Source organism: Idiotropiscis lumnitzeri, chromosome 5 (genome assembly GCF_059441095.1).
Source record: "Idiotropiscis lumnitzeri isolate Australia: NSW breed Sydney's pygmy pipehorse chromosome 5, RoL_Ilum_1.0, whole genome shotgun sequence".
Lineage (NCBI taxonomy): Eukaryota > Metazoa > Chordata > Actinopteri > Syngnathiformes > Syngnathidae > Idiotropiscis > Idiotropiscis lumnitzeri.
Genome location: NC_142395.1, coordinates 14,435,209 through 14,457,897, shown reverse-complemented (window position 1 = coordinate 14,457,897; position 22,689 = coordinate 14,435,209). Strand labels below are relative to the sequence as shown.

Sequence of the window (22,689 nt, the reverse complement as noted above, 5' to 3'; positions counted from 1 at the left end):
TTGCCATTTACAGTCGACTCAGCACCTTACTACGTTTTAAAACATTTTAAATTACATTTATTAGTGACTGAAATATAATATTGGCAGGCACGTTGGTTGGCGTTTACTTGATGAGTTTATTTGTACCTGCGCTCGCAACGGTGCTGAGCAACATCTGGAACGTGCCGAAACGACTTCCGCCTTGAGCGCCAGTGCATTGTGGGACTTGAAGTTTTCTTTGTTACGCCTTCGTCTCTCTTTTGGTGAATCCCGCACAAAAGCAAGCGTTTCTCGGCAAACGGTATCAACAGCACATACACAAAAATGACCAGACACGACTCGCGCGCGTGGCGTTTTAAAAAAGCGGACAATCGACGCAAACGTAAGTCCCAACGCACTACAAGAACCAGCGTAGCCCAGCACGCTAAACCAGGCAGCATAAACACAACTCCAGGAACATGAAAAGATCGGGTGACAGTGAGGGGGAGAAGAGAAGAAAGGTACTGATAGCGTTTTATCTCCATCGCGTCTGGCACATTTCTCACGGCTGCGCGCTCGATGAATGTCTAACGCTCCGAATGTGACGCTACTGGCTGCTTTGCAGGGGCTAGCGAGACGTGGGGGCCAGCGCATACCCCACCTTGCCTCTGTGCTTTATTGATTTTTTTTAACTATACTTGCCGATCTCCACACTCCTCAAACACCACCAGCGCAAAGAGCTGCGTTCAAATGTCTTTATACAATTACAAGGTAATCGCTAGCTAACTGACGCAGGCGTGCAACATCCTTCATCCTCCTCCTTCTCCTCCTCCTCCTCCTCCTTCTCATCCTTTGGGGGGCGGGGGGTCAGGGGGTGAGAGTGTATGACACCAGCCTCAGTCAGTTGCAGGGATTAAAACAGTAATGTAACAAGTAACAATAAAAGTTAGGATGGATAAAATTAGGTGTACAAAATGAGCAGGCTGATTCGGGAATAAAAGCAACAGATTTAAAAACAAAAGACATACTTGGCATTGGTCTGGTAGTAGAGGGGGCGGGGTGAGCACTGGCTTATTCGCATGAGACAGGACCGCCCCTTAGGCGTATGAAGGCATGCTTTAAGATCCATTTCTGTCTTTGCCGTCCTCAGTTATTATGCTAGCGAAACTCGCCATTGACCCCGCAGTAGAGGGAGGCTGGGGGAGCTGTGTTTGATTCCATTAAAACCCTCGTGTGGTATTAGTCTGTTAATTAATTGGTAAAGTGTGATTTAAGTGGAAAGGGATGTTAACCTCAATAATAAAAACTAAAATAAAGTAAAACTACTCACCCAACAAAGTCACTTGAAAGAGGGTGCAAGGAAGATGTTTGCACCTTGCAATCTTGTATGTAGTAGAAAGCGGCCCTCCAGGACTGGAGTTTGACACCCCTGCGCTTTAGGTTTGAAATAATGAGACAAGTGTTACTTATGTACAGCCGCTATAAATGGTTACAGTACATTGAGTACAGCACATATTTGCAAATTTGGTTGATTATTATGGTGTTTGATGTTTGAAGGGCCATAATCGGTCTGGCTGTAATTTTTCAGTGTGGGTCAGGAAACATACCCCCCCCCAACCCCCCTCAAAAAATGATAAGCGAGAGTGTTCTTTGTAACTGTAACTGATTATTTCATAATTTTCAGTCATATTAAAGGAAAACATTAAATATCGTGAGCATGTCTTTTTTATTGTTTTCCAATGACTTGCTTCATGGCAGATGATGTTGTGGTTACTTGTTATAAAAAACTGCAGAAGTAGATTGAAGTCAGCAAAAAAAGCGAATAAAAGTTTTACTTCTTCCCCCTTTGGACCTGAGTTGCAGTTGCTCGGATAATGCCATATGCTTGATGACTGCCGAACACGTGCTGTTGATCCAGTAACTAATAGTCGGCTTCATTTCTCTTCAGTACCAGCTGTGAGTGTGATTTTTAGACCGTAATAAATGAATCTGGCTGATTTTATAATAACCCTTTAGATCCGACTGACTGGAGTGGGTGTGCGTGTGTGTGTACATTTTTCACAAGCAGTAACTTTGTGGTTTCATGAGATGTGTCTTAAAAAAAAAAAAAAGAACGCCCCTTATAGTCTATCTTGTCTCTTATCTCCTGACTCGACTATTCATCTTTGCCCACATGTGTTTGGATTGTGAAAACTATGTAGGACGCGTTTCCTCCTGTTTACCAAAAAAGCCAATGATGGCCAGATGAGCCGTCAGGGTCAGAGCCAGAACTGGTTCCAGCTGGCCCTCAGGCGGACCTTGTGGCTTCGCTTCCTGTCTCTTCTGCTCGAGTGTATTCGCTCTCGGCGGTTGTATAACGACACAGGCAGGATGATATTTAATAAGTTGGATATTGTGGTTGTCGTGTGTTTTCTTTCACTGTGAACTATGTGCGCTACCGTGGCCCCTGTTGTCATTGAGCGTTTGGGAACAAACGCACAATCCTAGAAAATCCCAGCAGGCCAGACATCCTGTCTACATTTTTATCAGCTACTTTGAAAATGCTTACAAGTCAAATCTGCTGTACGTTCAATATGTGGATAGACACGTCCAATTTTTGAGGCTCAGTTTGGGGCTCTGTGCAGATCCTTCAAGGGGACATATCACGGAAAACTGACTTCAATTGTTTTTATAGAAAAAGTTGTCTGTGGCATTCCTGAATCCATATAATAGCCACTCAGAAGTGAGCTATTAACTTTTCAACAAGTTTCAGATTTATTAATATGTGATTTAACCGTCAATGAAATAGAATATTTATTTTTTTTATTTTATTTTTAATATTTTATTTTTGAATATTTTGAATGGATTGTATAGACACAGAGTAGAGTAAACTAAGTCAAATTCCCCCCATTTATACACAAATAATAATATATCAATTAAATGTTCATAAAAAATTACTATATACAAAATGACTGCATAATAATTTCGCATTGAAGCTGTCTAATGCATGACATGATGCGAGCATTCAAAGACAGTGGGTAATTTTGTTACGGTATTTGTTTGATTTTTTTATTTTAATATAGAATTACACCGTTGCCATTAATTTTATTTTTTTTAATATTAGCAGTGGCATTTTTATTTCATTGCACTTGACAGTTAATCATGTAACTACTACTTGCTTGTTGCTACTTATTTTGCTACAAAACTGTTCATATATTGATTTAAAAAGTGAGTCTTTCAAATATTTCATCGTATTTTATCATAATTGTCAACACAGAGATGAAGAGGTTTGACCTCCGTCCCTTAACCCGATGTACTCATGTCGTTTTTTTTTTTGTTGTTGTTTTTTTTAATGCAAGTTGCCATTCGGGCCCTTGATGACAAGCGTAATGTGCGGCGTCCAAACAGGATGCGTGTGCATGTGTATGCGTGTGTGAGCAGCGGGCTAAGTAATGATCGCACAGGGTCACCAGATGTTCCGAGGTCTGGTCCTCAGCCCGGCGCTCTGCTTAGATCAGCCTCATTGGTTTGCTCGGGTTTGCGGCAGACTGTTTCGGCTTTTTTTCTTTTTTTTTTTCCACTTCCCAAACGCTCATTAAAATGGTTTGTGCTTCCCTCTGCACTTCTGTTAAATTAACAACTAGCGAGGTAAAAGCTGATTACGTGGCCGTGCGTCCCGGACACGGTTAATCAATTCTCACCGCGCGCAAAACGCTAGCCGGTGAATTAGTGTAAAGCGAACGATTTACGGCAACTAATGCTGACGTCCTGTCATGTCGGACGTGGTGTTTTAGCAAGAGGTGTGTTGTGGGGTGGGGGGGATCTGATCCAGCGCAATCAGCATTTTTTTTCTCTCTGTCCACCATTTTTCCCCCTCCATCTTGCTCACTCTATTAATGAGCCTGTAATGGAGAAATAGTGTGGGATGGTGACATAAAACAGGGTAGCGTATAAGCGCCCAACAGCGGTAGATTTACACCCCGGCTTTTTTTGTGGAATGGCAAAAAGGGGAACGCTTCGACATGGGGGGGCTTCATCAGACCCCCACCGGTTGAGCTGTGGAAAAGCCAGACCTCCCGAAAAATACGGCTGTGCCAGATAATGATACCATTACACTAATGGAGCTGGCAAATGAAGGAGAACCTTGATGCCCTACTTTATTACCGGAGGGGGTCGTTTCCTCGCTGCATTCCTAATGGCCCTGAGCACACAGTATTGATCAGGCTATCATGCTGCTAATCCTCCACTGAATTACTTATCGCCTGCAAGGTGTCGATCCGCCGCTCTGGCCTTGCCGCCGGGAGTCCAGCAGGGGACCCACTGGGCCATTTATCCAGTCGTGATTTAGGGCCAAACGGGGACGGTGTCTGGAAGGTCTTCGACGAGCGGTGGGCCGGCCGGTTCAATTACCATCCCCAAAAAAAGAAAGGCAAGCAAATGAAGCTAACAGCTTTCATTTAATTAAGGAGTAGGCAATGATGTGGTTCCTCCCCCTCTTTACGGCCCCGTTGGCTGCAGTGGAAGCTGTGAGGTTGGGTGTTGTTCTCGCTAATTGTGCTGTAAATAAGGCTGAGGGTGGATGCTTTGCACCGGCTCTTTGGTCAGCGTTGATTACAAAGCGCTTTACATCTATAACGCTACTTCCTCCGTGACGGCTGACGCTGTCCTGACTCGTATTCCCGACTATAGTTGGGGCCGCTTTAAATCGCTGTCACAAAACTGTTGCCACCAACAGCAACGTCGTCCTGAAATCAAGTTCAATTGTTCCGTAAGGCCGCTAAGAAGAACTCTAATTATGTTGATATTTAATTATATGTCGCCCGTTGGCAGCGTATAACAGCAGCTTCGCCGTTAGCCACTAACAGATAGCTGCTAAGCAAGTACCCGAAATTCGTGGTATTGCTTCTGAAAATGATAACCGGGCAGCTGCCGTTGCTACTGATGACATTTTAACAAACCAAGCTGACGCAAATGTGCCGTAGAAGGCAAAATTACTACCGTGGTTGTGACGTCACCTTTTCTCATGGACCAAAAACCTAGGGAGAAATGTGTCTAAAATCGCACTTATGTTTTTAGAGCGGAAAATAGTGTTTTTTTGAGCACAGTAAATTCAAGTAAAATTTGTTGATTATCCAAAAATGAAAACCAGTTCAATTTAGTAGAATTTCCCGTAGGATCTCAGAATTTCTGAATATTTAATATCTGATAAATGATCGTGACGATTAAAATGCATATTATTTTTAGTACATACCTAATCCGACTTGCTTATCCACGATTAAAGAATGTCATTGTGAATGCTAACTGTTCATCCATCTCCACTTGCAAGCAGATTGAAACTCACTCATCAAATAATCTTTTCTGCGTTTTTGGTGCGCATCAGTTTTAAGATTACAGTGATTACACGTGACGGAATGAACCAGCATAGAAGTGACACCAGTTTGTTTTCTTAATCCAACCATCCATTTTTCAGATTTATCACGATCTGGAATCAATCTGATTTTGGGCACCCTGGACTAGTCGGCAAGGAAGAGTAGAGTTTGTTTTAATCAAACCTGACAAGTATGAACTTAGCCTCAGTCTCAATTTTGAGTCCAATTACGTCAGGCTCCGTTCTATTCATGGTCAAGATGATGTGAAGTCTATCCCAGCTCACCTCGTACCGGTCTTCAGTCAATCAGAGAGTTTGTTTTAAACCGTACCACACCTGACAAGTGTGAATAAAGCGCCAGGCTCAGTTACAAGTCTGATTACATCGATTACATTTTTAGGAGAGAATGAAGGATTGTGTGGGATTTATATGATGGGAACAAGGCAGGTGTAGCCAGAGCCCATCGTCATTACAAATGAAAAGGAGGGTCAGGTCAGAAGCCCGGGGTGTGCGACCTGTCATATCCTTGGCTCCTTTACAAGGCCCAAGTGAGCAGTAGCTACGATGGCATCCTCACATCGGCGGAGCCCTCCACGCACCTTTGGCCTTGGCTAATCAAAAGGTTTAGCTTAAGGGGGGCATTTAGCCCCTTTTGGCTCGAGCCAATCCACGAGCCATAAAGATGTATTTATATTTTTCCATCTGCAACAACCTGGACTTATTGATCCAGATTTTCAGTCATTTCTTTCAGCGCGCGCCATCAATATTGTGCAAACATCCGTCCACTCGAGGGTTGACCTCAGCCCCGCCCCCCTCATTCCCTCCAGCCTCTATTTTCCCCTTGCTCCCATTGGACTTCAATGATATACTATTGTGAAAAGTAAAATCAATGAATGAATATGAAGTTTTGGTGATATAATATAGTGTGAGCCGGAGCCCTCGGGCCTTTCATTGATCTCCTCAGTGAGCGTTGATTAGTCTGCAGCTCATGTTTTCCTTGACGACTTTTTACCTTGTCCTGCTCAGTTTGATCCTTTTTGCGACAGAGAAGTTAACAGATCGAGTTGATTAGTCAAGCATGGCGAATTTAATTCCGCCGCCGCCACTAAAACCAGGATGACATTTTGTCGTTGGGTGTAAGGTCGTCATATCTTTTGTCGGGTCGTGCTAATCAGTCGTAAGTCAGCTTTTAGAGCGGCGCGGTAATGGCGGCGGGGATCATCGTGACATTTCCAAACGCGTGAGACAATTCCCGAGAATAAAAGGAGCCACTAAGTTTGCGTTTATGAGGCGTGTGATGAGTTGCCGCGGATGACTTCCCGTTATCAACTATAAAGGGTCAGGAATAGCTTCTCGTGCTCAACGTGGGAAACCATCCACGTCGTTCCCTCATTTCCTGCCACCTTTCTTTTTTTTCCTTCTCCTTTTAATGCAGCTTATCCATGTTGGATGCGTGACATTTCAAAGGTTTCGTGACGTCTACATTTGGTTTGCATCTGGAGAGATAATAATCATCTTTTAAAGGCCCATCTGCATTGTCTTGTGAAGACGGTCTGCCACCGTCTCCCATATGCGCTTTTGAGGTTATGTGATCAAACTACACTCTTAAATGGAAAATCAGATACCCCGTGCAAAGGTTTTTGCTGTTTGGAGTGGTTTTGCCTTGCTGAAATGTCACAGTAAATCAAAGTGGCGTCTGCCAGCAATGATTCTCCATAGCCTCTATGAAATCGCCAGGAAACATTTGACTACATTCACTTCATTAACTTTTGATTTTTAAAAATAATTCTACTGCATTGCAAGAATTTCTCTGACTATACGCAACTCCCGTTTTCAGTATTATGCAGACAAATGTAACCCAGGGGAGTTATTCCATAGTGGAGATGAAGGCTGCTTGATTATGAAAAAAATATGAATCATAATTATTTTAGTAATAATTGAATAATGACAATTATTCAAACGATTACTTTTTTTTTGGGAACAAGACAAAACAATGTTTAATTGTAAACACAATTTAGACAAATCTAATTCATAGAACACTATCCTTATATAAGTTCCTTTTGGATAAATAGTTATTTAAAAGTAAAAAAAAAAAAGGTGCAACTGTATAAATTCGAGTATGGTTTCTTTGTATAAAGAAACACCGCATTGGACTGCACTTGCTGTACACTTAAATTGTCATAGAACGTTTGTTACATTTATATGAACAATTTCAATAGAACGCTCAAAATTTAAACTCATTAATACCAACTCTCTCTCTCTCTCTCTCTGTATATATATATATATATATATATATATATATATATATATATATATATATATATATATATATATATATATATATATATATATTGTGAGATGGCCAACGCAAGCAGTATCAAGGATATCTGATCGTTGCCCCTAACTGTCCCCCCCCCAAAAAAAAAAGTCACTGTTAATACACATCACAGCACAATAACATCGTTCAAAATAAATCTTGGAATCTGACGTCTCGACGTTCAGCCGTCTCATGATGTCATATCCTTTTTTTTTTATTTTTTTTAATGAATTTGTTTTGGTATTGTGAATCTTTCCATATCATCAAATTGAAGGTTTATGAAACAATCATATTTATTTATTTATTTTATTATTTTTTATTGTAATTTTTTTACAATGACTATTTTCTATTATTTGATTTCCATTTTTTATTCATGAATCACAGTAGTTCCTCATGTCGAATTCTGGTGATGGGTTGATGCTTTCTGCCTAATGATGATTTCTTGCGTAAACTGAAGCAAACTATGTAACTTTAAACCCTAACTCGTCAACATCCACATTGATTTTTCTTGTACCTTTACCTCCCGGATGGTTTCCTCCCATAGCAGCAGTCAGTCTGATTATCTAAACAGCCTTTGACAGCTTTTCTGTCTGACAGCCCCTGCCGAGCACCTCCTAATGGTGTTGAGACATTAGCCACACATGTCAGAGTGTTGGCAAACAAGGCTGCGACGCCGCTCCGGCAAACCGGCCGACCAGATCAGCCGTCACATTCAATGAGATTACGTCCCAACGTGACCCGCCCGCGTCTGGGTTCATCTGTCATGCGCGTGTCCCATCACCGCGGAGACACGGAATAATCAGTCCAATCAATAGATGGCGGTGGCTCATTGGGCCGCTGCTGAATAAACATGCGAGTGACCCGCTCACCTCCTACAAAGAGGCAAGAGCCTCCCGGGGGTTCATTAGCTCGCCGAGGCTATGATCCGCCTCAGACGTTCCTTTCCATTTCTCTTGCTCTGCCAATCTGATGCCGGAGTTTTGACATACGTAATTGTGAGCCGCGAGCTTGGGCGGCTCTTCCGATGCGTCATCTGTGCATATTTACCGATGCATAGGACTAAAGCCCGTTTGAAAACCGCACGTTAGCAACGACATCCTCTAGCTTGTAAAGTTATTTTCCTTTCTAATGACTCACCTTTGCAATAAAATACACGCTGCTACGGTGAGGCCCAACATGTGGTTTCAATGGACAAGCTGAAATCTTGATTGCCCAACGCTGCAGGAGACCTTGTTCACGAGGCTGTGTAAATAGCCGCTGTTAATTTGTACATCATAACTTTCTCGTCCATAAACGTGAGCGATGAAAGCGTGTTAAAATACCTGACGTTGGACTCGTCCCAGACTTAACGCTGCGCATGCTTCTTATTTAAAGCCAGGTTCATTGGTAGAATTAGCTTTGCAGCTACAAAGGTAATTGAAGTATTTGAAGTTTATCGGTTAAAGGTAGTCACTGATGGTATGTTGGGTTCAACTGATGTTCTTTAACTGCATTCCTCACGTGTCGTGCCTTACTTCAAATGTGCCTTTTTCCCCTTTTGGTTTCAGCATTTGACAAAAGTCCTTTCCCTCGTCCATTCGGGTGGTTTCGTTGCACGTCTCAGTGATTCTTCGTTTCGGCTTCGCCACTCTGTGTTTTTTTCCTCATTAGACTAAGTTCTCCTTGCATATGCGCAGGAGCCAGTGACAACTTGACTGGCACCCTGTCAAGGAAAGGTGCTGCCTTTCCAATGGCGGAGCATCGGATTGGCCCTTCTCTTTGAGCTTATGTGTGCGTGTGTGCGTGCGTGCGTGTGCGCGTGTGCGTGTCTGTGTGTGAGAGAGCGAGAAAGAGGTAGGAGGGTTGTCAAGACTTGACCGGCACGCTTTGCATGTTCTTCTTGAGACAGGTGCTCCTGGGCGAGCACTGGTGCATGACAGTTGCCTTTCATCGCTGTCTTCTCTACACTTAACCCTCTGACCAAGCCCCCCCACACCTCCCCTCCACCCCTTTTTCTTCTTCATCTTTTTCCTCCTCCTCCTCTTTGCCTGACCTCCTTTCATGGCACTTCCCTTGGCCCGTCCTGAGTGATGGGCTGCTAAGGTTGGCTGGTGGGCGGCCGGGTCCGCTCTGTGTGTGTGGTTTGGTGCACCCGGCGCGGCGCCAACACTGTCAGCCCGACCCCACATGGACCCTTAACACCCACAATTTTTTTTTTTTTTGCTCAACCGTCCGTAATTCCGTCCACCGGTGCTGTCAAGCACTTGATCAAACGTGCATAAACGATGAGTTACCCTCCCCCGCAATAATGGAGGCAGATTTTTTTTTCTTCTTCCTGGGCTCTGTTTATTCAGATGAGGCTGACTTGCGAGGGGGGCAAGCGGGTCACTTCCACTTGCCTGGTTCAAGCGCTCCTGAATTGAGGCTTGTCTCCAGCGGGATGCAGCGAGAAGAGAAACACAAAAGGTGGGGTGAGGAGCCAGCACGTCAGGCCCATGTGTGTGTGCGTGTGTTTGTGGGTGCGTGTGCACCATGGCAGGGGCTGGGGTTGGGGAGTGTAAAGGTTCACTTGTCAACCCCTACGTCATGCTTCTCTCAACCTCGTTCTGTAGAAGGCATCCTCTGTCATTTGTCGTAGGACTTTTTGAAGAAGAGTCAGTGTAGCACTCAGTGGCCTTGACGACTGAAACTAGTTGCTTATGTTCTGAAAATTGACTTCTTAATTGCTTGTACACAGAGGGCTGGGCCTCTGGTATGCCTGCTTAGTCATCAATTGTGAAATTAAACAGCTAAGTCCATTTTTTTTACAGGCCTATTTTTGAAAATGGGTCTGCGAGCAGTTCTGCACAGTGGGGCAAATTAAAATTTTGACTGGCATGATGGTAGCTTTGTGTACACACAATTTTAGTATTATATTAATTTATATTTCTAAATGATTAATTTCAGCAACAGGTGAATTTTTTTTTCCTGAAACGTCATAGCTATAAATTACAAAGCATGGTAAAATCTTTATTGAACTAGCTTTTCTCGGTCAAGTTTATAAACAAAAAATCGAACTATATCTCTGAAATGAAAACTGATGTGCCGGAAAAAAGTAAGGACCTTTTTTAAATCAGCAAAAATACCTTAAAGCACACATGAAGCCGTTTCTGATTAAAATTTGCTGTTGACCACTGTTATTGTTAATCAGAATATTTGAAAAATAATCGATATTTATTGTTTTCCCATATTGACTCCTCCTACTGTACTGAAAAATCTAAATGCAATACGTGGACAGAAATCCCCTGCATACACACTATTTACAAATTGTCCATTCGCTATTTTTTTTTGTTCTGTGAAACTTAACAATAGCCAATGACTGAAAATTTAAATTTTTTGTTCGCTATCTAAAATGTCATGAAATACCGAAAGCTACTGCCAAAGCCCTGTAAATAAGAATTGGTGTCAAGGAAGTAAATTGACGTTCAACTCAGAGAACATCTTTATATGTCAAGGAGGAGCTATGTTTAGCTAAGGTTGATCTGTAAACCATTAATTAATAATGTATGGACGGATTTGACTTGATTTTTAGGTGTTTTTTGAAATGATTAAAATGGACCAGTGGTGTCAAACTCATATTTTTGTGACATTGTCGTTCTGGTTTCCTTTGGAGGGCCGTTATGAATGTGGACCCAAAAAAAATGTATGGTGCCCCAAATTACATCTACATATATTGATGAATTGCGAGTCTTTGAATTGGCGGCATGATGGATAACTGGTTTGCTCGAAGGCCTCACAGTTTAGATGCGCAGGTTCTATTCCGGCTCCGGCCTTCCTGTGTGGAGTTTGCATATTCCCCCCATGCCTCTGTGGGTATTCTCCGGGTACTCCGGTTTCCTCCCACTCTCCAAAAAACTGCATGTCAGGTTAACGGCACATTCTAAATTATCCCTAGGTGTGAATGTGAGCGTTGTTGTTCGTCTTTGTGTGCCCTGCGATCGCCTGGCAACCAGTTTCAGGTGTACCCCGACTAATGCTGGGATAGTCTCCAGCACACCCGTGACCCTCATGAGGAGAAGTGGCTCGGGAAATGGATGGATGTTTTTTAAATGTTGGTATTTTGGCAGTAAACATGAAGACGATGCACATAATTTGCTTTGCTTTTGTCGACCACATAAATTGATGAGGCGGCCTAGATGTTTTTTTTTTTCTTTTTTAACAAATTTTCCTCCAACAGAAAGTTTCACAAGTCACGTATATTTCATCTGACACAAAGTGGAAGCTACATTTAATAGTTGTTCTACTTGTTGTGGAGACGGTGCACAGCACACCAGGAGTTTAATCCAACAACAACGCCGCACCGCCCCCCCCCCCCCGTTATCTTGCCGACGAGTGGACTGATTAGTCGCAGTCTTTGTCACGCATAGGGGGGGGCATTGTCGCGTATGAGATGGTCTCACGTAAACGCGGTGACAGGCTAGTGTCTCGCCTGAGTGACAGCGCGGCGGGATTGGGCTAATCTGAGCGACTGACTGTCCCCGTAACTGGTGCGGAGTAGTCATCTTCCGCGGAGTTATCTGTGTTTGTAAGTCCTTCTGCTGCGCCGGGATGACAATAGGGATTAGTGCCAAGGTTCTTTAAACTGTTTTTTTTTCTTATTTTATATTTGGGAGGAGGGAAGCCCCCCCCTTCTTCTTATCGTGGTCTCTGCAGGATGCTGCCGCTGCGAGTTTTTCCTTGACTGTCAATTAAAGAGGGGATCATTAACTTCAAGGGTATAAATGTTCTAACACTGGTATTACGTTGGGAAGCTAAGTCGCTGACAGATGTTCCAACTTTAATTCTCCGCTTGTTTTTTTTTTTGTCCTTTAATTAATTTATGTATCGCTTCTCTGGGCTTTTAAATATTCCTCTCCCCCTGCCTGCTCTTTTGTTAGCCTGTAATCTCGCTTTGCCGCGATTGGGCCTTGCCGGTGTTTCACATGTGGTTCAATCGGCTAATGTATTCATTAGCTGCGGAAAACCGAAAGGTAAACAGTAGCTTGTGTGTGCGGTAGTCTGAAGGGAGGATGAAGTAAAAAGCATGTTTGCCTTTTCTGGTTCTCCAACATGAGGACCAGACTACTTAAGAGTGGCACTTGATGAAAACAAAACAGCTTGTATCTTTGTACAAGGTGTTTTGTTGTTGTTGTGTTATGTGGAGGTAAACAAAAGAACCGCAGTACTTTTGGGAGTTTGACGCACGAGTGGGATGGCAATTTTTTTTTCCCCTTACTATGATGCGAAGTGCGAGCGACAGCAAACAGTCGGTAGCGGGCAGCCTCCTCGCCGAAGAAGCAAACAAGGCGAGGCTTGGGGGAAGCGGAAGAGCCCGCTAATGGGCAAAACTCTTCATCCACCGACGTCACCCTCCCCAGTTTCTCCCGTGACAGCTCCTTTCCTTTGTTCTCAACCCGCGGCGGCCCACTCTCTGCCGGGGGAACCGTGACAAGTTTTAGCGGGATGATCAAATGCAGCGGTGACACCTGATTAGGCTGTAGCTCGTGTTTACAGTCCCCCTCCCCGCTTCTTCCTCGTCCTTATCCCTCCTTCTTAGACAACAAGGGAGACTTCACCTTGACTAATTAAATTTGCACCTGCAATGCCAGCTGTGACAGCCACTGGAGGGCTGCATGTATTTATGTCACTCCATACATACTTCCTGTGACGCTCATGGAAGCTGAATGCGCACCGCTGTGGGTTTCTCAAATAGCCGTCTTTATTGTGCCCCGTGTTTGTCGTGATTTGGGGCAAAAAAAAAAGGAAATTATAAGAAGGTTATTACAGGGGTGACGGTGGTGTTGGAAATGGGGAGCCACTCCAGGAGGCACTGTTAAACAGTATTGTGATGGAAAAATGGAAGTGCATAATATGATGACAATTATTTACAACACTGTCAAAATTGGGGAGTGATATTTACTTGATAAAAAAAAGTAAATCCGCGTTTCCTCTCGAGGGTCGCTGGGCGTGCTGGAGTCTATCCCAGCCGTCTTCGGGCAGTAGGCGGGGGACACCCTGGACTGGTTGCCAGCCAATCGCAGGGCACACAAAGACAAAGAACCATCCGAGCTCACACTCCTCGGGACAATTTAGAGTGTTCAATCAACCTATGCATGTTTTTGGAATGTGGGAGGAATCCGGAGGCACGGGGAGAACATGCAAACATCGGAAGGCCGGAGCTGGTATCGAACCCTGCACCTCTGAACTGTGAAGCCTTCGTGCTAACCAATGTTTGTCTCTTCCAAGCGCTTTGCTATTGGTTTCATTTTGTTTTTAGGTGTGATGTTTGTCCCAGGGCGGCACCGTTGCCAACTGGTTAGCATGTCTGCTTCCCACGTTCCAAAAACATGCATGGTAGGTTGCTCTAAATCGTCCCTAGGTGTGATTGTAAGCATGTGTGGTTGTTCGTCTATGCGTGCCCTGAAGACAGCTGGGATAGGCTTCAGCACGCCCGCGACCCTCGTGAGGAGAACCGGCTCTCAGAAAATGGATGGATGCATGGATGGATGTTTGTCCCGTTCAATAAATGGCTGATAGTGCATCGACATCATTGCCATCCTATTCATTTCACTTCATTTGAGCGGCAGCATACCCAGTGTCCGACATCAAGCCTTTTAGAGAGGTGCTGCATGAGCCAAGTTGTGGTGGCGTTGCCAGAACCGGCCCCGATTTAAAACAATGCTTAATGAAATGTCCTAATTATATATGTTGGCCTCCCACTGGATGAAGTAGAGAAGTGTATAATTTTATAATTTTAGTGGCCAAAATATGCGCCAGTATATTGCGTCAGTGGCTGATCATGGTAGTAGTTTAACAAAAAAAAAGAAAAAATCAAACTCTCCACTCCTGTATAGAAATTATGATTTAAAACAACTCGTAACAAAATTCTTATATATGTATGTATGTATATATATATATATATATATATATATATGTATATATGTCTGTATGCGGGTGTGTGTGTGTGTATTATTTGTCTGGTGGTGTTGGTGTGGGTACTAGATGGGATCGGGCTGCAAGATCGTATTGGGGTCCTTCAGTGGCCTGCTCGCATTTGATGATGCAGATTTTGAATTCCCAAATTAAAAAAAACAAAAACAAAAAAAAAACTGCATTACTGTCACATTGCCGCGGCAGTTCCTACGTCACTTCCGCCTATGCCCCTAAAAGCTGCCGCTGCTGTCCTTCGTGTGAAACAACAACAACTGCAGTGAAACGTTCGTCTATCCTGCCAAACTTGCAACAATGCTGTGGTTTGCTCTGGCTGCAAGATTCTATGAATTTAATGTGAAATATTTCTTAAATTATTTCCATGTTTTCCCTTTGACCCTGAAGCACAGTCTGACAATAGAATGAAGTGGACGGATGATTCTAAACGTTAAACAAAATTTATTTTAACTTACGTCTATGTCACTAAATTTTCAAGCTCAGTAATTCTAATAATTCAATTAAAAACAACACAACAAATTGAATAATTCTCTATCGAAGAATGCAGTTTATCAATAATTTATAGTCACGAGAGTCAGTCTCTCATTGGACGGAATGTCCAGTTTCTGTCCATAAAACGTTATATGCGTTTAACAAAGCTATCATATGATTGCTTTATATGATGAATAAAATATTTGTTGGTGACATCGTTACGTGTATGCCAATACTCATATTTTTTGAAATGCCAATATTGGTCCATTTAATCGGTAGAACAGTTTTATCCTGAGTCTCGCTCAGGCTTCAGTTTATTAAAGCAATGCAATTTGAGACGTGTTATTGCCAAGCAGTCTCTTCTTGCTGACAAAAACAAATGCGTAATTGAGTTTTACGGCTTGTGATGCCTTTGAACCGCGCCGTTAAAAAGAAGACGTGTCTTCTCTCTCGCTCCGTGGCTGCCATTTGATCATTCATTAACATGTGCACGGACTCTGTTTGCTGATACATGATCTAGTGCTTATGTGTGCGCATCTATCTCAATCCTTGTTGCGAGTGTACAAAGGCCACCCACTGAAGTGAGCGGGACATCAGTCACCATGTAGCTGGAGACAGGACTGGGTAATTTGTGGCTCCCCCCACCCCCCCATCTAACCCCACCTCATCCTGCAACCTGCCTCCCCCATCCTCAAATTGACCGGGCCCGACTGCTGGTCATGCTGTATTACATGGGTTAGATGAAGTAATTATTTCTAGGCCACTGACTACAAGCAAGATTAATAGTTTTTGAAACGGCCATAATGGAGGGCTGACCCGTCGTGACATAAGCATTATTTCAAGCTCACCTCCACTCTCATCCCTCTCACCTCTGGGCACCGACAGAGTGTGATTTATACCTGGGCTAATGACCAGCGTGGGGGTCCAGCGGGCCCCCACCCTAGGACATTGATTTCATGTGTCTGAAAGATGATGCCATGTCACTGTAATAATTTTGTTGCTGGAAATCAGTCCGGTGTTTAGTCCGCTAGCTACTGCCAGTTTACAAGTTCAAGCGGGGTTTGAATTGCTGCAAACGGCATTGTTGTAGAATGCAATGACAACTGAGCGAAAGAGGATTCAAGTTTACCCAATTGTCGTAAATAATTATTGTTTCATTATTTAAGTACAGACTGTGATTACTTTTGCCACCTCAGCTTGGTTTGGCCGCTAGCCTCTTTATGAGTCAAAATTAAAAAAAAAAAGCACAGCTAATAAAAAACACTGCGTTGTTAAATCCTTTCGATTTTTAAAATGTGATTTTGGTTAATGATCCAGCAAATGTTGCCGCTTTGTATGTGTAATTATCCACATACTTGATTTCCACCATCTGTCCCAGTGTGTTTCCTCTCGCCGCAATCCTGATTCACTTTGATGGCCAGACAGAGAAGATCCAAAGTTGACACTAGATGGCACTTGGACATCATTCTATCACATGTGGCCCTCCCCACACCTTTTTTCACCCTCCACTCCACTCTATCTCTTAAGTACACCTCACATGTCAGTGTGTTTTATTTTTATTGGACGGAGGGCAGTGTGTAATGCATTCACCTCCGTTCCTGCCAGCTGTTAAATGCCCCAGAACATGGTCTGGCCAGGCTCCGCCCCGTTAACCCCTCTGATTGGCTGTAATAATTAGCAGAAGTGAACAGGAACTGAGGCGTTCGGCGAGGGACAGCGAGAGACTCGTTGATTTCGTACGTGACTGAAAACCCGACCTAGCCGCAAGTCTGCCGGACCCCGAGCGTTAATTTTAGGCTTTAATATTAACTCCCAACTTGAACGCATGCATGCGGCGCGCCACCAGCAATTACATTTTCAAATGGTTGGGTTTGTAAACCTCCAGCGTGTTAATCTGTCACCATTCAAGCTACTGGGAACGAGTGAAAAGAGGATTAAGCCATTCAATTCCTGGTAGAATATTTCCCTTTGTTCGGAATGAGTGAAGGAAAAATAAATAAAGAAACGAAGTGGCTTGTCAAGCAAGACGGGCGGCCGGCAGTCTGCTGCGACTTTAGCGTTCAGCTAATGCCATTATGCAAAACTTATCAGCTTCTTGATTCCAGGAAGACAGGGTGACAGTCGTGTAAACAGTCACAAATGATCCGAGTGGTTAATTCAATATTAATCTTAGATCAAATCATAATGCCCGTCTATTTGGGTCAAACGGGTACATGAGATTGAATCAGTCCTGTCCTAGATGTTCAGTCTGGCTCTGTTTCGAGGCCCATGTTTTTTCCCCCCCTTCCTCGTGGCTTAGGTGATTGTCAGCAGCTGCTTCAACTTGGTAATAATTCTGCACTAAAAAAATACAACAGCGCGGGGCTCCTAATAATAAATAATTCAAGAGTTTGTCCTAGTTGTTCGTGAGAAACGGGATATCAATGATAGCAGAGCGGCTTGTCACAGTTTGAAAGATAAGCAGCTCAAGTGTGTTTTCAGGCAAATTAAAGGAGACTGGATCCATCTTTAATATACTCTTCATTGTATGATCTTCTGATATTTGCCTCCGGAACGGCTCCTTTATGTTTGTATAAGGGTGATTTTGAACTTGAAGTCTTGGAATCTTTTTTCTTCTGGTGTTTAGCATAAGGTTACAATCGAGTGCAACATAATTGTTCAAGTTGTCAACCAATCCGGTGCAGTCTTAGCCTTGCATTTAGCCATGACTTCCAACGTCTCTGGGTCGGATTGCACGTTATCTTTATCCCAGATGAGGTACTTGACTCTGCAGTGTCACTCAGAGATCTAATGTGGAGCCAAAAGGACAGAGAGCCTAGAAATCGTCGTCATTTGAAGAGGTTGCTTGTCACATGATGGGTTTGATCAGGCAGCGCGGCGGTACACAGAGCCGGGTCTTTGCACTGTCTAACAGTGGTACTGGATTAGAGACACAAGCCACTTCGGCTGTGATCAGTCACTCAGACCCGGAGACACACGGGGGGACTGAAATCCCACTTGCGTACTTCATCCGCATCGTGTTCCGGCTTCCTCGTCAAACCTACTGTATGGAAATTAACACAGCAGCTGACAGTTGATTGTTGAAGACAGTAAACTGCTGGTCTTTGGTATTATTAGATAGCAGTCCTATAGTAACCAAGGCGCTACAGTCTGTATTGACATTTTCAGATTTTTAATTTTTTTTCAGTGTGTTTGTTGATAGTTGACAGATAATTGCGATGTATGTTTGACAACATGCCAGTTGAAGATGCGGCCTTGTTCGGTCAGTACGCTTCAGTACAGTTCTGCCCACGTATATGCAATGGAAGCTAGCAACCCATTTAGGTTAACCCTGTTCGGCGCCATCTCCATTCCTTATGCAACCTGAACACATCACTCTCACTAACCTGCTCTTGCCGCAGTACCAAAATCATAATCACAGAAAACAGTAAACATGCCATACAGTATCCATCCATCTTGCTACTCTACTCATCCACTCATTTAATAAAGCGCTTTATCTTTTTAGGGTTGCTTGTGACCCGAAGCCCAGCTGACTTTGGACGTGAGGCATTGTACACGCGAGACTGGTTGCCAGCCAATTACAGGGTACAAGAAACCATTCATGTTCACGCCTATGGACAATTTAGTGTTCAAATAACCTAAGAAGAGTGTTTTAGTAAGTAGGGGGATCTGGAGAAAACCAGTGACAACATGTAATCTTCACACCCTGAAGCTGAACCCCAAACATCAGATAAGGACTGATGCACTGTGCTGCTACCCTGGACAGTTTATTCCAGGGGTCCTCAATCCTGTTCCTCGAGGGCCAGTGTCCTCCCCTTTTTTTTCCCACCTCTCCCTGCTGCAACACACCTGATGCAAATTATCAGATAATCAGCAAGGTCTACAAAAGCTAGATAATAATTCTGATCATTCGCATCAGGTGTGTTGTAGCAGAGAGAGAGAGATGGAAAACAGGCAGAACACCGGTCCTTGAGGAACAGGATGAAGACCCCTGGTTTATTCTATAACATCAGATTCTAGAGCGCCTCCACCTGCTCGGTGACCAAGCCTAGGCAGTTGAATGGACAGAGAAGGTGTGGCTTCGGATCCGGTGACCTCAGTCCTCTGGTCCTTAGATCTGTCCTTGACACTGCCTTTGGGACAATCCTGGAGGACACCTGTCACCCTCGCTGCAAGGCAGGCCTGCATCTCGAGCGCAGCCAATTCCACCCACCCCCCTGGGGCCCGGCTCCACTTTGCACAACCGTATTGATTTTTATTTTTTTGGGGTGGCTGCCGAGAGCGGGAGGGAGGAATCGAGTGAGCTCTCTAAAGGACTGACTTCTCCTTGACACCTCAAGGCGCGACAGCACTGCTCGAACAACTCGGTGGCCCCGGTCCCTCGCTGAAAACAGCTAATCACAGTCTTTCAATCAACTCTCCTTTTTTCTATCCCATTCTTCCCCTGATCCCTCTTGCTACTCTCCGCCCAACTCCCCGCCATCACCCCCCCACCCCGGCATCCCACCTGAATACCAAGGGACTGTGTCTGCATTAAAACTGGCCATTCCACATGGAAAACAGCTGACCTCATGAAAGCATGCTGTAATTCGAAGGTGAAAACTAAAAAGCTTTTACCCCCATCGACATAATCCTAATGGAAACATTACGGCCTGGCTGAAAAGTAACAGTTAGGGCAAAGCGGATAACAGGCACGGCGTCTCTGTTAGCGAACTCCTTGAAGTGGCTCTTGTTGCAACAAGGTTATATATGAGGTTGAGATCGCCGTTATGCATTTTTATCTGTCTTTGTCGAGCTTTTTACCAGTATAATATTTAACACTTCTGCTGTCTGATTTCTGTTAACTTATCATGGTACATTTGTGATATTGTTATTGCGAGTAAAATGCCTGAACAAAATTCCCACATAACTGAGCAGTGGTTTAGGGCTGTGTTTAAAAAAAATTGATACATCGATTTGAATTGATTTTCCTTTTCATAGCCCAATATCTATTCATAAAACCATGGATATTTTTAATAACATATTTTTCCCGATTAATTAATGTGACTTCACGTTTGACTTGAGATCTTGTCACTACGTGAAAGTAGCGTATGAAAAAAAGATGGCAAAGCAATGAAGTCAACGCCACCAAGCATGAAGGCAGACATATTTATTGTTTTGATCAGGACGTGTTAAATAAAACATACATTTACATAAATATGAATATTTTTACTAATGCACCTAGTTACAGCAAGATGTTTGTACTAATTGCAGCACTGGTTCTTCTGAGAATGCCTTCCATATGAAAGTAAAATTGGCAATACGTGAAATCTTTGATTGGATTAAAAATCAAGTGAATCGAAAATAGAATCGGGCCCTTGTGTAGCTAATCGAATACATTTTGGAAATTTGAATCTCAGCCCTACCATTCTTCAATTTAATGGATACATATTGTGCATGGATTTTGTTCTCTATCATGATTTTCATGCAAACACACCATTCTGATATTATTATGGGTAAAAAGCCCACAATAATGGTTTAACATTAACGTAGTGAAAACGTGTTTAAAATTATGCAAATCGGACTTTAATGTACAAGAATATAATTTCTTCAAGTTATTATTTTTTGTTGTGCGGTTACCACACTGAGTATGTACTGTTGGTGTCAAGCATCTATTCGGCTTGTTTTTGATGGAGACCATGCTCCTTCAATCTCCTGAAGAAAAATGAAAAGGTTACGTAAAGGAATACATCGTCACGTCTCTTAAATAGCCATCCGCTCTTTCCATATCTCCTCTGCGGTTTTGACACTAGCTAAAGGTCACATGCAACATATTTCTCCGCTTTGAGGTGAAGATAAGTGTGAAATAGATGTTGACACAGTAGACACAGTGAGAAGCACTTAAACGGAATGGCCGTGCGCCAAGACTGGCTTTGTGTATTTGTAAATACGTTTGAATGATCCTGTGCAAGCCTGTCAGGTGCGGCGAGTTCACATAAAACACCAAAATAATAGCACAAACTTTGATTGCTTTAGTTTTAGTGGTGGACCGGGCAACAGCATGCAATTATAACACATGCATCATTGAGAGCAGTTCAATGTGACAAAAATATTTAATCAGAATACGTCACACACACATCGGATGCTGATTAGAAAATGATGCGTGCTTATTGTGCACACAGTTTGCTCGTTGAACTTGGCTTGCTCTGACCAACCAATCAAAGGTTGGAAAAGTTATTTTGGGGCAAATTCTGAAATAAGTAAGATAATGGTTTGGTTTGATTGATTGAAGATAAAGTTCCGTTGCTGATCTAATTCAAGTTGCATCGACCAGCACAGATGCATCGAAACAGCCTGAGCAGATTTGATTAACATGGCAGCACAAACAGGCTGAAATCTGATTGGAGCCCCAAAATAAATAGTGCAACCAAGAGACTGTTGGTTATAACGTAATACATTTTTTTGGGACAAATATTAAAATGTAGGTTGTAAATATAGGTCAGTGCTTCTGATAGTTTTTAGGCCATCCGAGCAGTTCTGATGGTCCACCGCTGAATTGCATTTTGAAAAGACCCAAGATCATTTAACAGAATTTCAAGTGGTAATTAAAAATGCGTTTTTGTGTGGGCATATGCGTTCTCGTTACTCCATGTATGTTTTTATGAACGGATTTTTTTATGTCCAATGAGGGAAGCTCACTGTCACATTATTGGCGCTTTGGCAGTCGAACTGTACCGCCATTTTTATTTTTATTTTTTGAAGGAGGAGAACGGAGGTCAGATAAGATTTTTCCCAGCCAAGCCGACAGAACTGGAATATCCTGGGATGACGGGGAAAGCAGTAAAAAGCAAACACATGGCTAAGGAAGTTTGATGTTTATGGCGCAGTAATGAGTTTTGGCTGGAGCACGGGTGACCTTTTTTCAACCTGGAGTGGGCGCTGCACTCGCACCGGTCGCTACGTGTGAGGTTCCATGAGTGGGAATCTAATTAATGACCGGCAATGGTCCCCCTCTCTCCTGCTGGTCCGGTAATGTGCGCAGATTGTGAAAGGTCTGCCCAACGTCGCCCTGGAATGACTGGCCCTCTTGTTCGGGGAGATGGATGGAAAGGTTCTAATATTGATGATAACGGTCCCCCCCGCTGATGTGTGGAATGATCAAGGTGGTCGCCATCCGCTAACAACAATTAACAATTACAGTCGTCCTGTCTGCCATTTGTCACCATGAACCTGTTCTCCCCGTGTTCATAACAGAATTGAAAAATGATTAACCACAATTCTTTATTGATGTGAGAGCGCTGTTCAATTTTAAAGTTAGGCTGTGGATACAGTGTGTGTGCTCAAGAAATGTTTGTTCTGCATGCTTTTTAAGGCGACAACAACAATTCGTTGTGTTGCACGATTGTTACGCCAGTCACCCTGTGCTTGTTCCCGTTGTTTACCATGAATTTCGAAAGAGCGTGCACTTCCTGTTATACACACCTTGGCCTCTTCGGCCTCAACACACCAATCCGACGTTGATTGTCAGAAAGTACACGCAGTTTGGTGTCACAACGTCGTTAATTTGGAGCCGTTTTTGGGGCATCTTTGGGGGCGTGTTCAGCCGATACAGCATGTACAATCGTGTCGAGCTGTTGGGTGAAATAAGGACTGTGATTGGCGTTTAGCCGGC

At 43.4% G+C, this 22,689-nt stretch overlaps 1 protein-coding gene across 2 annotated transcripts in view; it reads left to right on the top strand.

The window, feature by feature from the left end:
• Positions 1 to 341: 341 nt before the first annotated feature.
• The window catches only part of fto (FTO alpha-ketoglutarate dependent dioxygenase), a 153,478-nt gene continuing 131,130 nt past the window's right edge, over positions 342 to 22,689 (top strand). The window contains exon 1 of one of the 2 annotated variants that reach the window (XM_088296874.1): positions 342 to 479. In XM_088296874.1, the coding sequence (XP_088153000.1) occupies positions 438 to 479 (42 nt within the window). In that variant the 5' untranslated portion in view covers positions 342 to 437. Of the gene's footprint in view, positions 480 to 583; positions 730 to 22,689 lie in introns of those variants that run through there. The other variant, XM_088296875.1, reaches the window with a different exon arrangement.